Consider the following 26,236-nt stretch of genomic DNA (forward strand, 5'->3'; position numbering starts at 1 on the left):
CTCATTGCTCGTTGTGTACTGTGGGGGTGACCAAAATACATTAACAAAGGCTCCCAAAGAAACCAAATACGTCCTTTTAGAAACAGACATGCTCTCAGTATAGTGATGTAGGCCTTTAGATGTTGTAGATATGAAATTGTGTAATTCTAAACTTTATCCACAACGTTATATTCAATGGTGTCATGCCCATAGGGGACACAAGGGCACGTGCCCCATCAGATATTTTTTTTAATACAATATTCAGATGTTAAAATAATTACTACACTTGATTTTTAAGCTCATGTTTTATCATAATAATTTCAAGAAATATCTGTCAGTGGAACCACTTACTATTCTCCCTAGTAAGTGGTTCCTTCCAATGTGCACCACGGAGCAAATACACTTAATAAAAATATAAACGCAGCATGCAACAATTTCAAAGATTTTACTGAGTTACAGTTCATATAACAAAATCAGTCAATTGAAATGAATTCATTAGGCCCTAATCTATGGATTTCACATGACTGGGAATACAGATACGCATCTGTTGGTCACAGATACCTTTAAAAAAAAGTAGGGGCATGGATCAGAAAACCAGTCAGTATCTGGAGTGACCACCATTTGCCTCATGCAGCGCAACACATCTCCTTCACATAGAGTTGTTCAGGCTGTTGATTGTGGCCTGTGGAATGTTGTCCCACTCCTCTTCAATGGCTGTGCGAAGTTGCTGGATATTGGCGGGAACTGGAACACGCTGTCGTACACGTCGATCCAGAGCATCTCAAACATGCTCAATGGGTGACATGTATGGTGAGTATGCAGGCCATGGAAGAACTGGGACATTTTCAGCTTCCAGGAATTGTGTACAGATCCTTGCGACATGGGGCCGTGCATTATCATGCTGAAACATGAGGTAATGGCGGTGGATGAAATGGGCCTCAGGATCTCATCACGGTATCTCTGTGCATTCAAATTGCCATCGATAAAATGCAATTGTGTTTGTTGTCCATAGCTTATGCCTGCCCATACTAGAACCCCACCGCCACCATGGGGCACTCTGTTCACAACGTTGACATTGGCAAACCCAGACGACGCCAGACACGCTGTCTGCCATCTGCCCGATACAGTTGAAACAATTGAAACTGCAGAAATCCTTCGATTGTGCAAACCCACTGTTTCATCAGCTGTCCGGGTGGGTGGTTTCAGATGATCCTGCAGGTGAAGAAGCCAGATGTTGAGGTCCTGGGATGGCGTGGTTACACGTGGTTTGCGGTTGTGAGGCCGGTTGGACGTACTTCCAAATTCTCTAAAATGACATTGGAGGCGGCTTATGGTAGAGAAATTAACATCAAATTCTCTGGCAACAGCTCTGGTGGACATTCCTGCAGTCAGCACACCAAAAATTGAGACATCTGTGGCATTGTGTTGTGTGACAACACTGCACATTTTAGAGTGGCCTTTTGTTGTCCCCAGCACAAGGTGCACCTGTGTAATGATCATGCTGTTTAATTAGCTTCTTGATATGCTACACTTGTCAGGTGGATGGATTATCTTGGCAAAGGAGAAATGCTCACTAACAGGGATGTACACAAATGTGTGAACAACATTTGAGAGAAATAAGCTTTTTGTGCATATGGAACATTTCTGGGATCTTTTACTTTAGCTCATGAATCATCGGACCAAAACTTTACATGTTGCATTTATATTTTTGTTCAGTATATATACAGTGCATTCGGAAAGTATTCAGACCTCATGGCTTGGTTTTTGCTCTGACATGCACTGTCAACAATGGGACCTTACAGTGAGGGAAAAAAGTATTTGATCCCTTGCTGATTTTGTACTTTTGCCCACTGACAAAGACATGATCAGTCTATAATTTTAATGGTAGGTTTATTTGAACAGTGAGAGACAGAATAACAACAAAAAAATCCAGAAAAACGCATGTCAAAAATGTTATAAATTGATTTGCATTTTAATGAAGGAAATAAGTATTTGACCCCTCTGCAAAACATGACTTAGTACTTGGTGGCAAAACCCTTGTTGGCAATCACAGAGGTCAGACGTTTCTTGTAGTTGGCCACCAGGTTTGCACACATCTCAGGAGGGATTTTGTTCCACTCCTCTTTCCAGATCTTCTCCAAGTCATTAATGTTTTGAGGCTGACGTTTGGCAACTCGAACCTTCAGCTTCCTCCACAGATTTTCTTTGGGATTAAGGTCTGGAGACTGGCTAGGCCACTCCAGGACCTTAATGTCTTCTTCTTGAGCCACTCCTTTGTTGCCTTGGCCGTGTGTTTTGGGTCATTGTCATGCTGGAATACCCATCCACGACCCATTTTCAATGCCCTGGCTGAGGGAAGGAGGTTCTCACCCAAGATTTGACGGTACATGGCCCCATCCATCGTCCCTTTGATGCGGTGAAGTTGTCCTGTCCCCATAGCAGAGAAACACCCCCAAAGCATAATGTTTCCACCTCCATGTTTGACGGTGGGGATGGTGTTCTTGGGGTCATAGGCAGCATTCCTCCTCCTCCAAACACGGCGAGTTGAGTTAATGCCAAAGAGCTCGATATTGGTCTCATCTGACCACAACACTTTCACCCAGTTCTCCTCTGAATCATTCAGATGTTCATTGGCAAACTTCAGACGGCCCTGTATATGTGCTTTCTTGAGCAGGGGGACCTTGCGGGCGCTGCAGGATTTCAGTCCTTCACGGCGTAGTGTGTTACCAATTGTTTTCTTGGTGACTATGGTCCCAGCTGTCTTGAGATCATTGACAAGATCCTCCCGTGTAGTTCTGGGCTGATTCCTCACCGTTCTCATGATCATTGCAACTCCACGAGGTGAGATCTTGCATGGAGCCCCAGGCCGAGGGAGATTGACAGTTATTTTGTGTTTATTCCATGTGCGAATAATCGCACCAACTGTTGTCACCTTCTCACCAAGCTGCTTGGCGATGGTCTTGTAGCCCATTCCAGCCTTGTGTAGGTCTACAATCTTGTCCCTGACATCCTTGGAGAGCTCTTTGGTCTTGGCCATGGTGGAGAGTTTGGAATCTGATTGATTGATTGCTTCTGTGGACAGGTGTCTTTTATACAGGTAACAAACTGAGATTAGGAGCACTCCCTTCAAGAGTGTGCTCCTAATCTTAGCTCGTTACCTGTATAAAAGACACCTGGGAGCCAGAAATCTTTCTGATTGAGAGGGGGTCAAATACTTATTTCCCTCATTAAAATGCAATTCAATTTATAACATTTTTGACATGCTTGTTTCTCGATTTTTTTGTTGTTATTCTGTCTCTCACTGTTCAAATAAACCTACCATTAAAATTATAGACTGATCATTTCTTTGTCAGTGGGCAACCGTACAAAATCAGCAGGGGATCAAATACTTTTTTCCCTCACTGTATATAGACAGGTGTGTGCCTTTCCAAATCATGTCAATTTCTAAAAACCAGTTTTTGCTTTGTCATTATGGGGTATTGTGTGTAGATTGATGAGGAAATGTTTTTATTTAATCCATTTTAAAAAGTCAAGGGGTCTGAATACTTTCCGAATGCACTGGCAGGACGCTAGATACTCTAGTGTGTGCAGACAGTATCGTCAGTGGAGGAGGAGAGAGTGTAGAGTGACACACACAGCGTTTGATTTGATTTTAGACGTTGGTGATGGGCAGGACTCTCAAGAGTTATGTTTGTAAATTCATTTGATCAAGCCATTTACAGTGCATTCGGAAAGTATTCAGACCCCTTCACCTTTTCCACATTTTGTTACGTTACAGCCTTATTCTAAAATGGATTTAATCGTTTTTTGCCCCTCATCAATCTACACACAATAACCTATAATGAATTAAGCAAAAACAGGTTTTTAGAAATTTTTGCACATTTATTTACAAAAAACACACCTGAAATATCACATTTACATAAGTAATCAGACCCTTTACTCAGTACTTTGTTGAAGCACCTTTGGCAGCGATTACAGCCTCGAGTCTTCTTGGGTATGCCGCTACAAGCTTGGCACACCTGTATTTGGGGAGTTCCTCCCATTCTTCTCTGCAGATCCTCTCAAGCTCTCTCAGGTTGGATGGGGAGCGTCGCTGCACAGCTATTTTTAGGTGTCTCCAGAGATTTTAAATCGGGTTCAAGTCCGGGCTCTGGTTGGGCCACTCAAGGACATTCAGAGACTTGTCTCGAAGCCACTACTGCGTTGTCTTGGATGTGTACTTAGTGTCGTTGTACTGTTGGCAGGTGAACCTTCGCCCCTCTCTGTACTTTGCTCTGTTCATCTTTCCCTCGATCCTGACTAGTCTCCCCATCCCTGCCACTGAAAAACATCCCCACAGCATCATGCTGCCACCACCATGCTTCACTTTAGGGATGGTGCCAGGTTTCCTCCAGACGTGACACTTGGCATTTAGGCCAAAGAGTTCAATCTTGGTTTCATCAGACCATAGAATCTTGTTTCTCATGGTCTGAGACTCCTTTTGGTGCCTTTTGGCAAACTCCAAGCTGGCTGTCATGTGCCTTTTACTGAGGAATGGCTTCCGTCTGGCAACTCTACCATAAAGGCCTGATTGGTGGAGTGCTGCAGAGATGGTTGACCTTCTGGAAGGTTCTCCCATCTCCACAGAGGAACTCTGGAGCTCTGTCAGAGTGACCATTGGGTTCTTGGTCACCTCCATTTAAGATTGATGGAGGCCACTGTGTTCTTGGGGACCTTCATTGCTGCAGAATTTTTTTGTACCCTTCCCCAGATCTGTTCATCGACAAAATCCTGTCACGGAGCTCTACGGACAATTCCTTTGACCTCATGGCTTGGTGTTTGCTCTGACATGCACTGTCAACTGTGGGACCTTACATAGACTGATGTGTGCCTTTCCAAATAATGTCCAATCAATTGAATTTACCACAGGTGGACTCCAATCAAGTTGTAGAAATATCTCAAGGATGATCATTGGAAACAGGATGCACCTGAGCTCAATTTCGAGTCTCATAGCAAAAGGTCTGAATACTTATGTAAACAAGGTATTTCTGTTTTTTATTTTTTATAATTAGCAAACATTTCTAAAAACCTGTTTTCACTTTCTCATTATGGGGTATTGTAAGCCATTTTAGAATAAGGCTGTACTGTAACAAAATGTTGAAAAAGTGAAGGGGTCTGAACACTTTCTGAATGCACTGTACATCAAAAATAAATTTCAGAAATTGTAAACCACTTGCCAATGCTCTTTTTAGCTGGTTTCTTCATAACCAAGCATGAATCTTTGAAGTGATGTCTCGTATTGGCAAGCAATGCCCTGACAGAGAAGACAGCCATGGTTTTATATGCTTTACTTTATGCTTGGACCCTGAGAGTAGTTATAAATGCCAGAAATGACCAACCAGAAGTTGTTTGCTGGGTTTGGAGGGAATTTTGCTTAAAGGACTACCGTATTTACAGCACCTGTCCAACTAGAGATAGGTCGGTCCTCAGACCGACACCACATTTCATTCCAAAGTTTACAATGAAAATACCTGAACTGGAGTCATAGTTGAAATGTAAGTGAGGGGTCCCTGCAGGGGTATTTCAGCCTGTCGTTTTAAAATGCCACATCAGTGTGTTCAAACAGAAAGAGCAAGAGGACTAAGTAGTGCATATCCACTTTCCATACTGTCATATCACCATCACAGCTGAGAGATCTCATAGGCTTATGGCACTAACAAAAGCCTACCCTAAATCCTACAGGGGAAAAGTGGTTTAAATGTCATAAGCGAATAAAGGCAAAACTGGCTATTGTGTTGCTGTTTACTTCAAATTCTCAGTAGACATCAACAAAAGCTGTCACATGAAACGTGTGTGACGGCAAAAGCTATAACAACAGCAAAATGTAATGGAAAGAGACGGCCAAGTGAGTTTCTCTTACCAAATGAGTTATGAGAGCTGCAGTTACCACTAAAAGTTGATTCTAATGTAAAAGAGATAGTTCAGCAATATTAGCATTTGTTGGCCGTGGTCATTTTAACAAAAGCAAAGTATGGATAGCAGTCACACCTTGTCCATAGACTGCTTTCGAGGTAAGGAAACAAATATCTCAACATGTAATTTCACTGAACTATCCCTTTAAACATGCTGTACTGTATTGGCCACAAACCTGTTTAGTTGTGTCCATGGCCTTTAAGATGGCGACGTTCAGCTTTTCCAGAGCAGACAGGACGTTCAGATATTCCCCCAGGTGTGGAGAGAAGAATTCTGGGGAGTAGAGATACAGAGCTGTCGGGTACAATGTTGAATACTTGTATACTGAGTGGCATAAAACACGTAGGGCTTTATAACATTTAAAATCCTGTAAAAGACAGGGGATTAAAAAGTAAAGTTCTTGAGAGAGCATTTTGACAGCACACAGTCAATAACAAAAGTGAAGAGTCAGGGATAATTACCTGAGAGTGTGTCCATGTCTAGGTTGCTGAGAGGGAGGGAAATTGTCAGCAGAAGAAGATGACAAAAACATTAACAGAATCAGAGAGGATTAGTGTCCAGAAAATATAATCAAAATACTTTAAAGGTCAAATCATTTTTATGAGCAAAGCCACCATTTTATCCTGTGATACAGTGAGGGAAAAAAGTATTTGATCCCCTGCTGATTTTGTACTTTTGCCCACTGACAAAGACATGATCAGTCTATAATTTTAATGGTAGGTTTATTTGAACAGTGAGAGACAGAATAACAACAAAAAAATCCAGAAAAACGCATGTCAAAAATGTTATAAATTGATTTGCATTTTAATGATGGAAATAAGTATTTGACCCATCTGCAAAACATTACTTAGTACTTGGTGGCAAAACCCTTGTTGGCAATCACAGAGGTCAGACGTTTCTTGTAGTTGGCCACCAGGTTTGCACACATCTCAGGAGGGATTTTGTTCCACTCCTCTTTGCAGATCTTCTCCAAGTCATTAAGGTTTCGAGGCTGACGTTTGGCAACTCAAACCTTCAGCTCCCTCCACAGATTTTCTATGGGATTAAGGTCTGGAGACTGGCTAGGCCACTCCAGGACCTTAATGTGCTTCTTCTTGAACCACTCCTTTGTTGCCTTGGCTGTGTGTTTTTGGGCATTGTCATGCTGGAATACCCATCCACGACCCATTTTCAATGCCCTGGCTGAGGGAAGGAGGTTCTCACCCAAGATTTGACGGTACATGGCCCCGTCCATCGTCCCTTTGATGCGGTGAAGTTGTACTGTCCCCTTAGCAGAAAAACACCCCCAAAACATAATGTTTCCACCTCCATGTTGGTGGGGATGGTGTTCTTGGGGTCATAGGCAGCATTCCTACTCCTCCAAACATGGAGAGTTGAGTTGATGCCAAAGAGCTCGATTTTGGTCTCATCTGACCACAACACTTTCACCCAGTTCTCCTCTGAATCATTCAGATGTTCATTGGCAAACTTCAGACAGCTCTGTATATGTGCTTTCTTGAGCAGGGGGACCTTGCGGGCGCTGCAGGATTTCAGTCCTTCATGGCGTAGTGTGTTACCAATTGTTTTCTTGGTGACTATGGTCCCAGCTGCCTTGAGATCATTGACAAGATCCTCCCGTGTAGTTCTGGGCTGATTCCTCACCGTTCTCATGATCATTGCAACTCCACGAGGTGAGAACTTGCATGGAGCCCCAGGCCGAGGGAGATTGACAGTTATTTTGTGTTTCTTCCATTTGCGAATAATCGCACCAACTGTTGTCACCTTCTCACCAAGCTGCTTGGCGATGGTCTTGTAGCCCATTCCAGCCTTGTGTAGGTCTACAATATTGTCCCTAACATCCTTGGAGAGCTCTTTGGTCTTGGCCATGGTGGAGAGTTTGGAATCTGATTGATTGATTGCTTCTGTGGACAGGTGTCTTTTATACAGGTAACAAACTGCGATTAGATAGAGTGCTCCTAATCTCAGCTCGTTACCTGTATAAAAGACACCTGGGAGCCAGAAATCTTTCTGATTGAGAGGGGGTCAAATACTTATTTCCCTCATTAACATGCAAATCAATTTATAACATTTTTGACATGCGTTTTTCTGAATTTTTTTGTTGTTATTCTTTCTCTCACTGTTCAAATAAACCTACCATTAAAATTATAGACTGATAATTTCTTTGTCAGTGGGCAAACGTTCAAAATCAGCAGGGGATCAAATACTTTTTTCCCTCACTGTAGGTTCCCTGGAGATACAAGGAGGTGTTGGTTAGGTATCAGGACACTGTGGAGAAACAGTAAGGGCCTTGGGCCATATGGGGCCATAAGGGGATGTGAGTGTAGAGAAGCAAAAAGAAAGAAAACAAAGGATTGTGTACCATTATCTAGTATGTGTATGTTATTGTATAATGCATGTGTTGTCTTCAGAGAAACCCTGGCTTACACCTCTATTTTTCTTTACCTAAGGTTCTAATTACGAGCACATCGATTGACCACATAGTCTTTCTTTCTTTCCTCTCTCTATATTCCATTCTTCTGTGTGTATAAAGTGGTTACGGGCATTAAGAGCGTTGGGCCAGTAACCGAAAGGTCGCTGGTTTGAATCCCCGAGCCGGCAAAGTGGAAAAATCTGCAGTTCTGCCCTTGAGGAAGGCAGTTAACCCCCAGCAACAATTGCTCCCCGGTTGCCGATATCGATTAAGGTAGCCCCCCGCACCTCTGATTTAAAGGGGTTGGGTTAAATGCGGAAGATACATTTCGGTTGAATGCATTCAATTGTGCAACTGACTAGGTATCCCCCTTTCCCTAAACATGCTGCTGTACGGTGTACATTTTAGGACACTCTCAGCCTCAAGCTTCACGCATCACCCCTACTGGAGCCCTCATTAGACTACTAAAACTAGGGCTCATGCGCTAGATTCTATTTCCCCTTGATGAAATATTGACACATCCTCTTTGAAGTGTAGACGTCCCGCCCTGCGTGGCAGAGTTACAGATGGTGACTAAGGTGGATTCCCAGAGGCAGATGAGATGCACTCACTCAGTCTGCTGCCTGTCGATGGAATAGAACAGCTCCTGCATCTGCTCCGTGGTGAGGATACGACTGGAACTCCTCCAGGGACAGCTTGCCGTCGTCTGAGAGAGGGAAAAGAGGGACATATTAACTACCTGCTGAAACAGAGAAGAGAATAAAGGAATATTCATGACTGCATTTGTTTAAGTTAATGGAACTAAAATAACTCATTCAGACTCAGCATGTCGAGTGCACTCTATAAATGAGTTATAGATTGGGAATATCTTTCTTCATGCCTGGCTTTATCTCAAATTCCAATTATTTCACATAACTATGTTCTCAGTTATTTATAAAGAAGACAAAACCACTGTTTTCTCTAGGCAATATTTACTTCAAAGAGTTTTTCCTCTTGAAACTGAAGTATGCAAAAAGCAGATTGCACCTTTCTTTGTCTTCTTCTTTCTTACTTAACAGTACATCACAGTGTCTCTCATCCTCTCCAATGATATGGAAACAACAACTTTGATGAACACTTTAATTATGATTGACATTTGACAATCCCATTTGATTCTCTTCCTCTTCTAATATTTCAACCTTCTCTTTTCACTTTTATTGCTTGTCAAAATCAAATAAACGTTTTTTTTTTAAGTGAGCTATCCCTTTAAGATTATAAATATGCAGCCATGTGACCCTGTCACAAACACTTGTCTGTAAAACAATGTTAAGTACAGTGTATTCCTATGGTAAGTCTCTGCAGAGAGCCTGTGGAGGCCCCGAGGGATGGTCAGGTGGACTGTGGGGTGGTTAGAGCAGTCTGGGCTCACTGACAGGCTGACTGTGGATTCATGAGATCTATTACAGCTCTGCTCCACAAGGCCGACTCCCCTTAGAGACAGCTCTGAGAGACCATGCTTCTACATCTGCATTGCTTGCTGTTTGGGGTTTTAGGTTGGGTTTCTGTACAGCACTTTGTGACATCTGCTGATGTAAAAAAGGGCTTTATAAATAACATTTGATTGATTGAAATAAAATTTGAGATAGAGATCCGCCAGTCAAGAGACGTCAGACAGCTAGGCCTACTGTACATAATATAATCTGTTAGGAAATTTGCAATCATTCTGGCATCATGCCATGCCATGAATTTAATTTGAGGACAAGTCACTGTAAGAAACATTAATGTCAGGAAAGTGTGCTTCATTAATTAATTAATATTGTATATCTTAATTTATTATAAACAACTGCATTTGGAAATGCTGCTTTTAGAGCATCTGAGGAAGAGAGATTCTGTTGCTGCCCTGGAAGAGGAAAACAGTTTGACCTATGTCGTACCAGAATGTAGGTCTGGTCAAATTGACCTCAAATGGAAATGATGACATGCTATAAAGGACCACAACCGTTTCTCTAAAGTATTCCAAATGCAAAGCCTGCTCTACTTTAATCATAGAAGTACAGTAAGTGCTTAGTGCGAATACTGAATGTTGAGCTTTCAGCTCATTCCCATGCACAGGTTTCCAGGTTTCCATATGCTTCAATCTCTTTGTTCTAGTTTCACACCCAATTACTCGCCTGAATATGTAAGCAGACAACATAGTCCAGATTGCACATTATGCAACATGTTCCCAATCGAGATGGGCTATATTGCTATTATGATTAAGCAACGACTACTGCTATTTCTCCCCCAGAGCAAGTTGGCCAAGCTACACTGCATGTCTTTTACCTCTGTTTTAGATATACTGTCCCCATCACCTTAGTGTAGTGAAGAAGAAAACAATTATTCAGTGTTTGGAAGTGGATGTAAAGGGTGTCTGTACTAATTTACATACACTAAGTTGACTGTGCCTTTAAACAGCTTGGAAAATTCCAGAAAATGATGTCATGGCTTTAGAAGCTTCTGATAGGCTAATTGACATCATTTGAGTCAATTGGAGGTGTACCTGTGGATGTATTTCAAGGACTACCTTCAAACTCAGTGCCTCTTTGCTTGACATCATGGGAAAATCAAAAGAAATCAGCCAAGATCTCAGAAAAACAATTGTAGACCTCACCAAGTCTGGTTCATCCTTGGGAGCAATTTCCAAATGCCTGAAGGTACCACGTTCATCTGTACAAACAATAGTACGCAAGTATAAACACCATGGGACCACGCAGCTGTCATACCGCTCAGGAAGGAGACGCGTTCTGTCTCCTAGAGATGAACGTACTTTGGTGCGAAAAGTGCAAATCAATCCCAGAACAACAGCAAAGGACCTTGTGAAGATGCTGGAGGAAACAGGTACAAAAGTATCTATATCCACAGTAAAACAAGTCCTATATCGACATAACCTGAAAGGCCACTCAGCAAGGAAGAAGCCACTGCTCCAAAACCGCCATAAAAAAGCCAGACTACGGTTTGCAACTGCACATGGGGACAAAGATCGTACTTTTTGGAGAAATGTCCTCGGGTCTGATGAAAAAAAATAGAACTGTTTGGCCATAATGACCATCGTCATGTTTGGAGGAAAAAGGGGGATCTTGCAAGCCGAAGAACACCATCCCAACCGTGAAGCACGGGGGTGGCAGCATCAAGCTGTGGGTGCGCTTTGCTACAGAAGGGACTGGTGCACTTCACAAAATAGATGGCATCATGAGGAAGAAAAATTATGTGGATATATTGAAGGAATATCTCAAGACATCAGTCAGGAAGTTAAACCTTGGTCGCAAATGGGTCTTCCAAATGGACAATGACCCCAAGCATACTTCCAAAGTTGTGGCAAAATGGCTTAAGGACAACAAAGTCAAGGTATTGGAGTGGCCATCACAAAACCCTGACCTCAATCCTATAGAACATTTGTGGGCAGAACTGAAAAAGCGTGTGCGAGCAAGGAGGCTTACAAACCTGACTCAGTTACACCAGCTCTGTCAGGAGGAATGGGCCAAAATTCACCCAACTTATTGTGGGAAGCTTGTGGAAGGCTACCCGAAACGTTTGACCCAAGTTAAACAATTTAAAGGCAATGCTACCCATTACTAATTGAGTGTATGTAAACTTCTGACCCACTGGGAATGTGATGAAAGAAATACTTGTGTCAGGCACAAAGTTGATGTCCTAACCGACTTGCCAAAACTATAGTTTGTTAACAAAAAAATGTGTGGAGTGGTTGAAAACAAGTTTTAATGTGCTTCGAGATCAGCTACTGAAGAGCTGTTTGTCTCTGAGATGTTCCTGTCTTCCCCTTCTGTACGGGTGTGTGAGCTTTAATATTCTTCAACGAAAGTTGTAGAATATTGTAGTTGTCAATAGGATTCTTTTTTGTTCCAATGGCACAGTAAAACAATCAATCAAATGAACCAGGGTTGGGTTCAATTCCATTTAAACTCAATTTAGGAAATGAATAAATGTCAATGTCTTATTCAACACATATAATTAAATTATCAAATTCAATAAATATTGCATTCTTTGTCATTGATTCTTACATAAGCGAGAAAATGAACAAACCTGAATGTTCTCTTCTCGTCTGGAAAGTGTAGAGGCAACGTTACGTTGATACATATCCAAAACTGTCTTAGGGATTTGAACACCAGCCATGTGCTTTAAGTGAACAAATCATGTTTGTATTTCAGGGCATGCAAGGGATTGTCATACTATATGTCATTAGGCATCTACACTGAGTGTACAAAACATTCCATGACATAGACTGACCAGGTGAATCCAGGTGAAAGCTATGATCCCTTATTGATGTCACTTGTTAACTCCACTTCAATCAGTGTAGATGAAGGGGAGGAGACAGGTTAAAGAAGGATTTCTAAGCCTTGAGACAATTGAGACAGAGGATGAATGGGCAAGACAAAAGATTTAAGTGCCTTTTAATGGGGTATGGTAGTAGGTGCCAGGCGCACCGGTTTGAGTGTGTCAAGAACTGCAACGCTGCTGGGTTTTTCACTCTCAACAGTTTCCTGTGTGTATCAAGAATGGTTCACCACCCAAAGGACATCCAGACAACTTGACAACTGTGGGAAACATTGGAGACAACATGGGCCAGCATCCCTGTGGAACGCTTTCGACACATTGTAGTCCATGCCCTGATGAATTGAGGCTGTTCTGAGGGCAAAAGGGGGTGCAACTCACGATTAGGAAGGTGTTCCTAATGTTTTGTACACTTAGTGTACTTTTGTGTGCATGAGTTGATTTTTCATGCAAATATTCCATTTGTATATGAAGTTATACTTAGTTATGGACAAATCCTATCTCTTTGGCGTCACACTCAATAACATACCTCTCAAATGGTCGTCTATTCCCCACATGGTACACTATTTCTGACCAGGGCACATCAGAGTTATGGCCTCAATTGGCCCTCAGAAATCCATGTCCAAGGCACTTATGTGGCATTTAGTAAAAATCCTTCATTTGATGCACAGGTCACTTTCTCATGACCCAATTGAACTATCCTGCAAAAGTGGACCTCATCGTCAAATCAAATCACATTTTATTTGCCACATGCGCCGAATACAACAGGTGTAGTAGACCTTACAGTGAAATGCTTACTTACAAGCCCTTAACCAACAATGCAGTTTTAAGAAAAAAAGTGTTAAGTAAAAAATACATATAAAAAATAAAAATAATTAAAGAGCAGCAGTAAAATAAAATAACAGTAGGGAGGCTATATACAGGGGGTACCGGTACAGAGTCAATGTGCGGGGACACCGGTTAGTCGAGGTAATTGAGGTAATATGTTCATGTGGGTAGAGTTAAAGTGACTATGCATAGATAATAAACAGAGTAGCAGCAGTGTAAAAGACGGGGTGGGGTCGGTTGGGGGGACAATGCAAATAGTCTGGGTAGCCATGATTAGCTGTTCAGGAGTCTTATAGCTTGGGGGTGTTGAACACATTATGATATGCATTGGACCAAATGGAGAAAATGGCAGATCGTTGAGCTCCTTAAGAAAGTACATTATTTATTGCAATAGCATAGGTAGAAGGATTTGCTATGGCAAGTCTCCAGCTCTCATAATGTGGTAAATCCGCAGTGCTCACGGTGTATCATGGCGGCCCACTCAGTGTTGCTCAGAAGGAGAGATTGTCCTCCAGGGTGCACGACTCAACGAGTTAGATGAATACCATGGAGGGCTTTTTTGCTGCGAATTGAAGATAACCAACACAACACACATACACTTGAGTTCTGTTTTTACAGCAGAGTGGAAAAAGCAACACTTTGCTGTTTTTCAAGAGCATAACGTTTCAGGTTGTTAAGGAGCTACGAGAAAAAATAGATAGCAGCACGTTAATGTGAATTCCAAGCTTATTATTGCAACGATTTATTCCATATCAATGTCCAACATTAGGCCCTTTATGTAAGCCACAGGTTTAGTTTACTCCCCACTGTAGTGACTCGCTCCAAAGGGTCACTCTCTGGCAGAGGCGGGTCAAATCTATAATGAAAAAAGAGTCCATCTTTTCTCCTGGAAGTCAGTATTTGTATATCCTCTGCCTCTCCTATACACATAAGCCCATCTCCCCGACCGGCAAAAGAGCATCTTTTAGGGCTGCATGTTTTGGATGACATGATTGACCAAGGGTTTGTTTCAGTGATTCCTCGCATCCTATTTCCTCGCCTCCTTCTGTCCATATTGGAGTAGAAGAACCAAGGTCCCTGTCCTCAGGCTTTCTGATCTAATGTGTTTTGAGAAGGAGGCGAGGAGAGAGGATGCGAGGAATCCGGGAAAGACTAAATGAGAAAGAGCCCATATGAGAGTGCAGTGTTAAAACAGCGCTCTACAGAGGAAGCTGTCCAGCGTTTATTCAGGCATTAATCACCTTCCTTATTACATTTCTCATCCCATTACACTCTAATGTAAAGCATTAATAAAACATGAGGAAACACAAACTCCTTTTTGTCACTGTAATTACAAAACACTTCAATGTGTTTTTCAAGTTAATGATAAACCAATCTAAAAAAAGAAACAATTTTGTTTAAAGGGGATGGATCATGGATGCTATCTAGTTTACTATTGTTTTGTGCTGCATTTAATTTCACTGTTTCAGGTCTATTTCCAGTGTTCTTCCACCATGTTGCTTTCTTCCATGTTTGCACAATATATGACAAACCAAGGGCAGATTATCTGTCTGGGGTGTGGAGGAGTAGCCAGTTTTCAGATGACGAAGGGTAAATGCAAATTTCAAACAATACAGTCCAAAGAACACACAAGCAGTGTTGTGGTTGTTTTCCACTGACAATTTGCACACCAGAACGCATGACTGACTTGAGCATTGCATGATGAATATGCTCAGTCAAGAGGATCTACTCAATCCCTCAATCTCTACATTGCATGCACTGTCAATCATCATGTTCCAGATAATAAGACAGACCACCCCTTTTCAATCGCTGCAAGGTTTTGCTCCCAAGTCTGAAAAATGTCCCAGCAAAACACATAAGGCTCAGCTGCTTTGTATCCGATGAACAAGGATGAACATTACCCAAAGAACATTACCCTAGGCCTTAGATTTGAATCAAGCAAGTCTCTCAGAATGAAGTCATCAGAGTCCCTCATTTTCTGTACATGCTATAAACTAGATGCAAACAACTAAGGATGTTTTTAAAGACAGATTTTTGTTCTAATTCAAGATATTTCCGACATCAGTTATTAACCATTGCATTTTGAACCCTTGCTAATTCTATTTTCTATGTTGCTGGTAATAAGACAATATTACCACCAACAAACAGCTAAATTAAGTATTGCAAGAGTAAACATACTGAGTCACACACAGTTCATATAAAGCAAATCATTAGCATGACCATCTTATTAATAGCAGAAATTGTACTCACCATTTTTGTCTGCACGGCGAAATATCTGGAAATAAAAATAAATAATTAAATAAACGAATCTACATAATTCATGTTTAAAGCTAGAATCCTTCGTTTCTACATCCATTTTTAGACTTATAAATTAATTATATATACCAATTAATTATTGAAGAATATGACTTATAAATGCCTCATGAGTTTGTTCAACTGTCATACTCCATCAGAACCCAAAATATTAGCTTGTTTTACTCCAATATTTGTACACAATGTAAATGTAAACAAACCCTGTATAGCCTCAAAACATGGTTAAAACTGTAATGTTGATATCATGGATGGTCAGTCCTTGCATCCATTGCTCTGTCTATGAAGTTGAGAGTGTTTACATTTATCCAGGCCCATCCCTCAGCTTTGTACCGAAACAGAGGTGACTCCTTTGTTATTGTTTCAATTAAGGATTCTAGCTTCAAAGCTTCAAATAACAACATTGTGAAACATGCAGTAAAAAAGGCACAAACGTTCAGGAAAACTGCATGTTGTGGAAAATTGGACACAAAATAAAACGGTGAGATTCTGCCTTGACAAATCAATCAGGATGGGAAAGAACTGTGAGGCATGTTAGGAAGACTATGTATTTATGAATCAGAGACCATGTATAATACCATAATAGATGTTTGGGCATACTGCACTGGTGCACAAGATAACATTAAAGATTAACTATAATATCTGCACGCATGTTTTATATCTGAGAGAGATGTTATCTCTGGAAATTATAAACGGTGACATTTATGTTTACCAGGATGCAGCTCAGGAGGAAAGTTGGTCATTTGCCTGGCAAATGATTCTTTGTCATTTGAGGAACATTGGTTATTTGCCAGTCAAAACTGTAATCGAGCTGTTCTGGAAAGGTTGCCTAGGCACAAATATTTGCACAAATGAGAGGGGAATGTTGTCTTAACACACAGGTACCATCAGGCACTTTCACAGTCTTCAAGTGGTCCTTGAGTGACACCATGTCCAATTAATTCATCACCGTATCTATTTACATCCTTCTTGCATTCAATCAGTACAAAATCCTCTCAAAGACCTACACTCTTAGAAAAAAGGGTTCCAAAAGGGTTCTTTGTGGAGGGATAGGGTTCTACCTAGAACCATTTTCATTTGAAAACCCCTTTTTGGAAGACAAGGGTTCTTTGTAAGGCAAAGGGTTATACCTAGAACCCTTTTCATCCTAAGAACCGTTTTTGGAAGAAAGGGTTCTTTGATGATTATTTGGGAGGCTAGAATCAAATAAAAAATTGGTCACATACACATATAGAAAGATTATTTGAAAGGCAAGAAGGTTTTATTGTAATTATTTTTTATTTCTTGAAATAGCATTATTGTTTACCTCAGTGTTTAAACTTGACCATCAGGAGTTTGAGTAATCTGATAAATTTCAAAAGATAGGTGCGAGCATGTTTTAAACTGTACCTATATGGGAATATTTCTGCATGTGTCTGGTATTCCCTTAATCATTTTACATATACAGTACTGACATAGTTGATATTTTTGCCATGATTTCTGTCTTTCAAATGAGTATTTTCTGTGATTTTATTGAGCAGAGAGTATGAGAATAGAAGGGAGTATGAGTGAACCAGCAGTGTATTGTATGGTACACAGCAAATTGGCCACTTTTACCTTGTGTTGATTTTTCAGTGTAACTTTTCTAGCATTGATTCAGAAGATACATTAACTTAACACTCAGTGATGTAATAGAATCCCAGTGTCCGGTCTGGAGCGTGAAGTCACAAGCTCTGCTGGTCGGCTATTGTGTAGCAACCTAGTGGTGCCAAAAGCCCTAGTCTGTCCTAGAAAGATGTAAATTACGATCACCAGAACGACCTCAAAAAAAATAATGTAGACGCCCGTTTTAGGCTCTAAAATCATTTTATTATGATCAAGTTCGAACCCCACAGTGAATTATTTTAAAGTTCGCTAAAAATCGAGATATTTAATTAAACAGTGATCCGTTCTGACTACTAGATTAGTCGTCACACAGGACCACGTGCTGACACAGACCAATCACGGGCCAGCAGGCTACGAGGAGTTTTGACTTCGACGTCATCTAGCAGCATTGGGTTGACTCACTCAGGCAGGATGAAAACAACTACATCGACCATGATCCTTTGCTAGTTACGGCCACTTTCACCATGATCCTTAGCGATTTGTTGGTGCCATTCAGCCCCATTCAGCAATATGACACTTTTCAAATTGAAATACTTTCGGCTTCATGCACCATCGGGAGTTTTCCATAGGAATACGTGAATGATGTCAGCGCTATCACTATCTACTGGTTTTAATGTCTATGGTTAATAACCAGAGTTGAGTGTGATTGTGTCATTTTTACTCTTTGTAGAGTAAAACACTCAAAACCCAGCATATTTCCCAGCATGCTCTATTGCAGGTTGATTTTCAGAATTGTTTGTTTCAATATCTGTGTTTTTGCATGTACATTGATTGGTTGATTAATCTTATGCTACACAAAGATAAATAACATACATTTCTCTAAACTAATGCAATCTGTTAGTAGCTGGACATCCATTACTGAGATTGTTGTTCCAATTTAGATGATTAAAGTGGTCTCATTTTGCAATTTTCCCTACCCTGGCAGTCATTCTGAATGTAGGTTGCAGGTGATTAAAAGCTCCAATTGTTGGATATCCTCACTCTGGCAGGATTCCAATAGGAATTATACATCACTTTGCAAGCCAGCATAATGTGACTTGCAGGCTTGATGTGGCCTGTAAACCAGGAGTTTCTTAACACCACTGTGTTAGAGTATAGCTATAGGCCCTCAAAAAAAGGCCTTATGTCACATGTAATGTATTGTCATAAAGAGTTTAATTTGAAAGGCTAATAAGGCTGGTGGAACCATTCATAGAGGGTTCTAATAAGAACCTTTAGATGATAAAGGGGTTATTGGTAGAACCATTTATAGAGGGTACTAGGAAGAACACTTCATAGAGGGTTCTAGGCAAAACCCTCTGCAAAGGCTTCTACCTAGCACCAAAAAGGGTTTCCAGTCAGTCAACGTCGGTACAACATACTATGGGGAAATATAATCACGCCCCAAGCCAACCCCAACGGATACTAAATGAAAAAGGCCCATGGCAGACCACCCAGACCTGAAGTCTGAGTATTGCGCGCACGGCGCACTGCCAGGCCCATAAGAACCTGGGGCGGCAGGTAGCTTAGTGGTTAAGAGCGTTGTGCCAGTAACCGAAAGGTCGCTGGTTCTAATCCCCGAGCCGACTAGGTGAAATCTGTCGATGTGCCCTTGGCAAGGCACTTAACCCTAATTGCTCCTGTAAGTCGCTCTGGATAAGAGCGTCTGCTAAATGACTAAAATGACTAAAATGTAAAATGTAGTGACTGTCCCAGCCGTAAGCTCACTGTGCTATACTGGGAGGAATGACATCCAAGCGATAAAACCTCACAAAAGTGTGTGGTGATGCCCAACTCGCCGCAGCACAAATATCTCCTATAGTCAACCATTTAAACAACTCCCAAGATGCTGCCAGACCCTTGGTGAAGTGGCCGCTAGGTAACCCTTGCCCCTTGCTGCTACATGCCAGGGAGACAATCCAGTGGGAGAGACGCAGCTTAGAGTGTGCCCTGCCGTGAGCTGGATTAGCAAAACAGACAAAAAGATGGTCACATAACCGAATATCTTGGGTCGATTCAATGTACATGCGTAAAGCTTGCACCGGACACAGGGCATGTAACCTCTGTTGCTCTTCAGAAGCTCAATGAGGAGGCGAGAAGAGAAATAACTAAAAAGCTAAGGACCTGTTGGACATAGTCATGACTTTCGGGGCGAAGGCCGCATTGGGATGCAACGTCACCTTAGAGTCGCCTGGGGCGAGCTGAGTACAGGAAGGGTGTACGGATAACGCATGGAGGTCCCTAACACATTTAGCCGTGGCCAAAGCCATGAGCAGGGAGGTTTTGTAGGAGAGGATCTTCAGATCCAGTGACTCCAGAGGCCCAAAGGGCGCTGCACACAGTGTCTCCAAAACCAGCGACAAGTCCCATGTGGGCGCAATAGGTTTAGAGACCGGTCAGAGATGACATACACTTTTCAGGAACCGCACCACCAAGGTGAGCCCCCGGTGAGGTTCCGTCATTTCTCACATGACACACTGAGACAGCGGCCATGTACACATTTAAAGTGGAGAATGCGACAGTCCATCATTACTTTAAGACATGAAGGTCAGTCAATATGGAACATTTCGAGAACTTTGAAAGTTTCATCAAGTGCAGTCGCAAAAACCATCAAGTGCTATGATGAAACTGGCTCTCATGAGGACCACCACTGGAAGTGGTTCATTAGTTACCAGCATCAGAAATTGCAGCCCAAATAAATGCTTCACAGAGTTCAAGTCACAGACACATCTCAACATCAACTGTTCAGTGGGGACTGAACTTAGCTAGCCAAGTTAGTTAACATTACATTGGTTGTTTTGTGCTAGCTGGTTAAGAGCAGGTGTCTTTCCTTGTAAATATGGCCTACCGTACTCTAGGTAGTTTGTCTATGAAGCAGACTGTATGAAAACTAACTGTAAGTCGCTCTGGATAAGAGCGTCTGCTAAATGACTAAAATGTAAAATGTAAAAAATGACTGTGTGAATCAGGCCTTCATGGTCGATTTGCTGCAAAGAAACCACTATTAAAGGACACCAATAATAATAAGATACCTACTTAGGCCAAGAAACACGAGCAATGGACATTAGACCGGTGGAAATGTGTCCTTTGGTCTGGAGTCCAAATTGGCGATTTTTGTTTCAAACCACTGTGTCTTTGTGAGATGCAGTGTGGGTGAACGGGAATCTCCGCATGTGTAGTTCCCACCATAAAGCATGGAGGAGGAGGTGTTATGGTGTGGGGGTGCTTTGCTGGTGACACTGTCTGTGATTTATTTAGAATTAAAAGGCACACTTAACCAGCATGGCTACCACAGCATTCTGCAGCGAAACGCCATCCCATCTGGTTTGGGCTTAGTGGGATTATCATTTGTTTTTCAACAGGACAATGACCCAACACACCTGCAGGCTGTGTAAGGGCTATTTTACCAATAAGGAGAGTGATGGACTGCTGCATCAGATGACCTGGCCTCAACAATCCCCCGACCTCAACCAAATTGAGATGGTTTGGGATGAGTCGGACCGGAGAGTGAAGGAAAAGCAGCCAACAAGTGCTCAGCATATGTGGGAACTCCTTCAAGACTGTTGGAAAAGCATTCCAGGTGAAGCTGGTTGAGAGAATGCCAGCTGAGTGTGCAAAGCTGTCATCAAGGCAAAGGGTGGCTACTTTGAAGAATCTCAAATATAAAATATATTTTGATTTGTTTAACACTTTTTTGGTTACTACATGATTCCATATGTGTTATTTCATAGTTTTGATGTCTTCACTATTATTCTACAATGTAGAAAATAGTAAAAATAAAGATAAACCCTTGAATGAGTAGGTGTGTCCAAACTTTTGACTGGTACTCTATCTATATATATACACTACCGTTCAAAAGTTTGGGGTCACTTAGAAATGTCCTTGTTTTCGAAAGAAAAGCAAATTTTTTGTCCATTAAAATAACATCAAATTGATCAGAAATACAGTGTAGACATTGTGTTGTAAATGGCTATTGTAGCTGGAAACTGCTGATTTTTAATGGAATATCTATATAGGCGTACAGAGGCACATTATCAGCAACCAATCAGTCCTGTGTTCCAATGACACGTTGTGTTTGCTAATCCAAGTTTATCATTTTAAAAGGCTAATTGATCATTAGAAAACCATTTTGCAATTATGTTAGCACAGCTTAAAACTGTTTTGCTGATTAAAGAAGCAATAAAACTGGCCTTCTTGAGACTAGTTGAGTATCTGGAGCATCAGCAATTGTGGGTTCGATTACAGGCTCAAAATGGCCAGAAACAAATAACTTTCTTCTGAAACTCGTCAGTCTATTCTTGTTCTGAGAAATGAAGGCTATTCTATGCGAGAAATTTCCAAGAAACTGAAGATCTCGTACAACGCTGTGTACTACTCCCTTCACAGAACAGCGCAAACTGGCTCTAATCAGAATAGAAAGAGGAGTGGGAGGCCCCGGTGCACAACTGAGCAAGAGGACAAATACATTAAAGTGGCATCTTCATTAAATAGTACCCGCAAAACACCAGTCTCAACGTCAACAGTGAAGAGGTGACTCCGGGATGCTGACCTTCTAGGCAGAGTTGCAAAGAAAAATCCATATCTGTCCATCTTAATCTTTTCTTTTTATTAGCCAGTCTGAGATATGGCTTTTTCTTTGCAACTCTGCCTAGAAGGTCAGCATCAGATAATAATAATAATAATAATAATAATAATAATAATAATAATAATAATAATAATAATAATAATAAGAGTAAAATAAAGAACAGAGTAGCAGCTAAACAAGAGAGCTAAACAAGAGAGCTACCCCAGCAACTCCACCGTGGGGAGGCAGGAATAGCTAACCTGGCTAGCACGTTATGCAGTGCTCATTTAGCTAGCCCGGTCTCGAAGATCTACCTTGGACCGGATCACCGAGGTGGGACCGGACCCTTCATCAACAAGTCTGGGAAGAGAGGCAACCGAGGCAGACACAGGCAGCGGGGAGTACCCACCGCGGTATGTGGGGTATGCTGTGTCTTTGAGTTGCCTCACGTAACTGGCGACAGAACGCACAGGAGCCGGGGTGGGCGCAGGCAGCCACTGCATACCCCACGCCCAGGCAGACAAGACATTTGCTCCGACCACCCAATCCATCTCCATTTCCTGCACCGAGGTACCAGCCGAGGTACCGGCATCTGGGAAAGGAAAGTCGCCATCGGTAATTCAAAGCTTCCTCAAGAATGCTACACGACTTTCCAGGGAATTTGTACACAGTACGTGGCAATGAGCACACAGACTGGTTTGAGCGAGGTCCGCCTGAGTGTGCTCCAAGCCGAGACAAACTACACATAGATCGTGAGTATCTTTCAGACAAATGCTATAACCGCATGACTGGGGGCATGATCTCGACCCCGAACCCGGCTTAGCCATCGTCATCTCGGTCGTTTTCTTAGCCATCTTACTCATTGCACCAGCAAATTGAAGAATAACTAATTGTTTGTGATTAGAAAACGTATGAGAACAAGTACAACCTTCAGCACACAACATCCAGGGGGTAAGCACGCTCAACCACTATGGGATAGTTTAGTTGGTGCAACGTAAGACAATCTCGTTTTCCAATTGTTTGTTTAAGTAGTGTGAATCATTCCTGTTCACACCGAGGTAAAGAGCAGAATAATTTGAAGGAATTCATCCGAGCCTCAACGCTTATCACCTGTGGAAGGCGGTGCTTCCAGCGAGGCGCGCATTTCATTGGCCTTGTCAGGCATGATTACAGATCCTTCAACTGAAGTCGCGAGAGTGCGACTCCCCATAATATGTTGTACCGAAGTTGACTGACTGAAAGGGTACATACTGCTCTGATTATTGGCCAATTACCTGCCTAAATTAAATGTGGAAAATGTTCCTTCTATGTAATTGGAGGGCTGTGAGGCAAGACAGTGACACTGTTGGAGGGTCGTTGGTTACTGCAGTACCATCTTCTCTTTATTATGCTTTTATGATGTACTAGCCTACCTGTAGGCAATCATCATCAAAATGCACACACAAAAGCCCTCCTTAAGTTACAGTATCATGCTCGCTTACTATTATGTAATAGCATACTTAAAGGAAAACATAATCAAAATGTATATGTAAAAGCCTTCCATCACCTTATTTATTGAAATCATAGTTCATAAAGAATGTGTCTGTAACTAGCCAGTGTAGGCTACATTTCCTTTTGCATTAACTCTATAAAGAGAGAGGGTTCATTAAACAGGTTTTACGGCGAATTATTCATGACAAATGCTTCTTGCTATAGGCCTATCAGAACTAGGCTACTTCTTATTGGGACATGGAGTTTAGATAATTTGTAACATTAAATAATGAGTATTGTTATGTTGCTGGAGCAAGTGTGACCAATCCAACCAAGGGACCATTGTCAATCTGGGATAAGATAATGGCAGAAAAATTGTAGGCATGCAAGGTTTCTTTATTCCTGCTCTTTCCTGTGAAACATATTACAGTGCATTCGGGAAAGTATTCAGACCCCTTCCCTTTTCCCAAATTTTGTTGCGTTACAGCCTTATTCTAAAATGAATTAAATAAATAAAAATCCTCATCAACCTAAACACAATACCCCATAATGACAAAGCGATAATGACAAGTTTTCAAAAAGTTTAGCCAGCTTCACCTGGAAAAGCATTCCAGGTGAAGCTGGTTGAGAGAATGCCAAGAGTGTGCAAAGCTGTCATCAAGGCAAAGGGTGGCTATTTAAAGAATCTCAAATATAAAATATATTTTTATTTGTTTAACACCTTTTTGGTTACTACATGATTCCATATGTGTTATTTCATAGTTTTGATGTCTTCACTATTATTCTACAATGTAAAAAAAAAATAAGAAAAACCCTTGAATGAGTAGGTGTGTCCAAACCTTTGACTGGTACTGTATGTAAATGTGATATTTCAGTTTTTTTTATTTATATAAATTTGCCAAAATTTCGAAAAAACTGTTTTTGCTTAGTCATTATGGGGTATTGTGTGTAGATTGATGAGGGGAAAAAACTATTGAATCCATTTTAAAATAAGGCTGTAAAGTAACAAAAAAAGGGGTCTGAATACTTTCCGAATGCACTGTACATGAAAGAATATAACAGAAATGACAAAAATAAAAACAATGAAAATAAAAAAAGCATTTTGTCAACGATGATCTTGAATTAGTGTATTGGCTAATTCATTCATTGTATTGGCTAATTTATTCAGTGTATTGGATAATGTATGCATTGTATTGGCTAATTTATTCAGTGTATTGGCTAATTCATTCATTGTATTGGCTAATTTATTCAGTGTATTGGATAATTTATTCATTGTATTGGCTAATTTATTCAGTGTATTGTATAATTTATTCAGTGTATTGGATAATTTATTCATTCGTCCATCCGTTCATTCATTCATTCTACAACCAATGTCATGACCCCTATGACCAATGTAATGTATAGGAGAAATGGTTGGCTATATATAGATAACAGAGCCTTAAGGCCTTTTTTATCGTTGTGGTTCTTAAAATAATACATCCAGCAGATGTGTTGACGAAATATGATGTGAGATTTCGTGGAATTGTCAACATCAGATTATTTTTCACACACTAATGATCTTTAAATCCCGCTCATTTTATTTTATGACAACATGCACGAGCGCAATTAACGCAAATTAAACATCATTATTGAATTACTAGATAGAATTTCTGAATGGTTTTTTGGTTGGCTCAACAGATTAAAGGAACATTCAAATAGACTACTTTTAAATGTCGAACTGCAGCATCTTTGAACGATTTGACAGCTGCCTGGCATATCATTTCAAAGTGCATAATGCCATTGACCACATGATTACAAATGATGGCAAATGACGACAACAAGGCGACATGCTCAGTGAAATGCTTCCATTCCTAAAAATTATTGACGATGGGATGCAGACTGGGCTACTTACATCTTGGAAAATAGAGATTCCTTGGTTTTGGTTCGTCTGCAGGAGCTGCTGCTGTTTCCTGTGGTTGTCATGCTTAGCAGACTGGAGACACATGGTGATAATTTCTGTGCATGACAGCATCTTGAAAATCTATTTGGATGCAATTTGTGAATTTTTGAATGAATGGCTGTCCTTGGTCCTGGTTATGATGTCCGTGGTCTTTGATATGTTCTCCTCCCGATGCTGCTCTTGATATAGGCTACTGCTTCGCTTCCTGGTCGGTTGTTTGAGGAGGCGGCTGGCCAGTTTGCGATAAAGCAATTTGATTTGACAACATAAGAAACTCCGCCTTTCCACTGTCACGAGCGAACTGTTATTGATGAAATACAGTATGTGTAGGAAGAGGCGAAGCTAGAGGTTTTACTCCGACCAAAATCTGTCCACGAAAATAAGCTCACAAAGTGAGGAATTTCTGTATAGAGGGCAATGCGTGTGGAATTTGGTCAACATAAAATGTACTTGCTAATTTGCTACATTAGATCAAATAAGATGGAATATAAGTTTAGTAATGGTTAGGTTGTTACGAATGCACTGATGAAGTGGACGCACGTGGCATTTCGGCAACTTTGAAAAATATATACTTTATATTGTCATAAAGATAGATAGAGGACTCATCACGGATATAAGCCGATTTATAGATAGATAAAACATATTTCCATTGTGTTGTGGTCCTCTTAACTAAATTGTTAAAAAATGTACAAACATAAACATAGTAGACCTAGCTTACTAGGCATACTTGGGTTACACATTCCCAGACAGCACACATACATCTCGCCGGTATATCTTTAGCAGATCGCGTTCCATTTAAATTGTCTCTGGCTGTGAGTGTTGGAGGTCGAAATGCATGCGCGCTGCACGGTGA

The 26,236-nt window shown here is 41.1% G+C and overlaps 1 protein-coding gene across 1 annotated transcript in view; it reads right to left on the reverse strand.

Annotated features, from left to right (window-relative positions):
• LOC121545954 (N-terminal EF-hand calcium-binding protein 1) overlaps positions 1-25,583 on the reverse strand; it is a 59,248-nt gene extending 33,665 nt beyond the window's left edge. The window contains exons 1-5 of the mRNA XM_041856899.2: positions 25,336-25,583; positions 15,728-15,752; positions 8,953-9,047; positions 6,393-6,418; positions 6,107-6,204 (exon numbers count right to left, since the gene is read on the reverse strand). Coding sequence (XP_041712833.2) covers positions 6,107-6,204; positions 6,393-6,418; positions 8,953-9,047; positions 15,728-15,752; positions 25,336-25,406 — 315 coding nt within the window. The 5' untranslated portion in view covers positions 25,407-25,583. The remainder of the gene's footprint in view (positions 1-6,106; positions 6,205-6,392; positions 6,419-8,952; positions 9,048-15,727; positions 15,753-25,335) is intronic.
• Between the last annotated feature and the right edge of the window lie 653 nt (positions 25,584-26,236).

Source organism: Coregonus clupeaformis, chromosome 30 (assembly GCF_020615455.1).
Source record: "Coregonus clupeaformis isolate EN_2021a chromosome 30, ASM2061545v1, whole genome shotgun sequence".
NCBI lineage: Eukaryota > Metazoa > Chordata > Actinopteri > Salmoniformes > Salmonidae > Coregonus > Coregonus clupeaformis.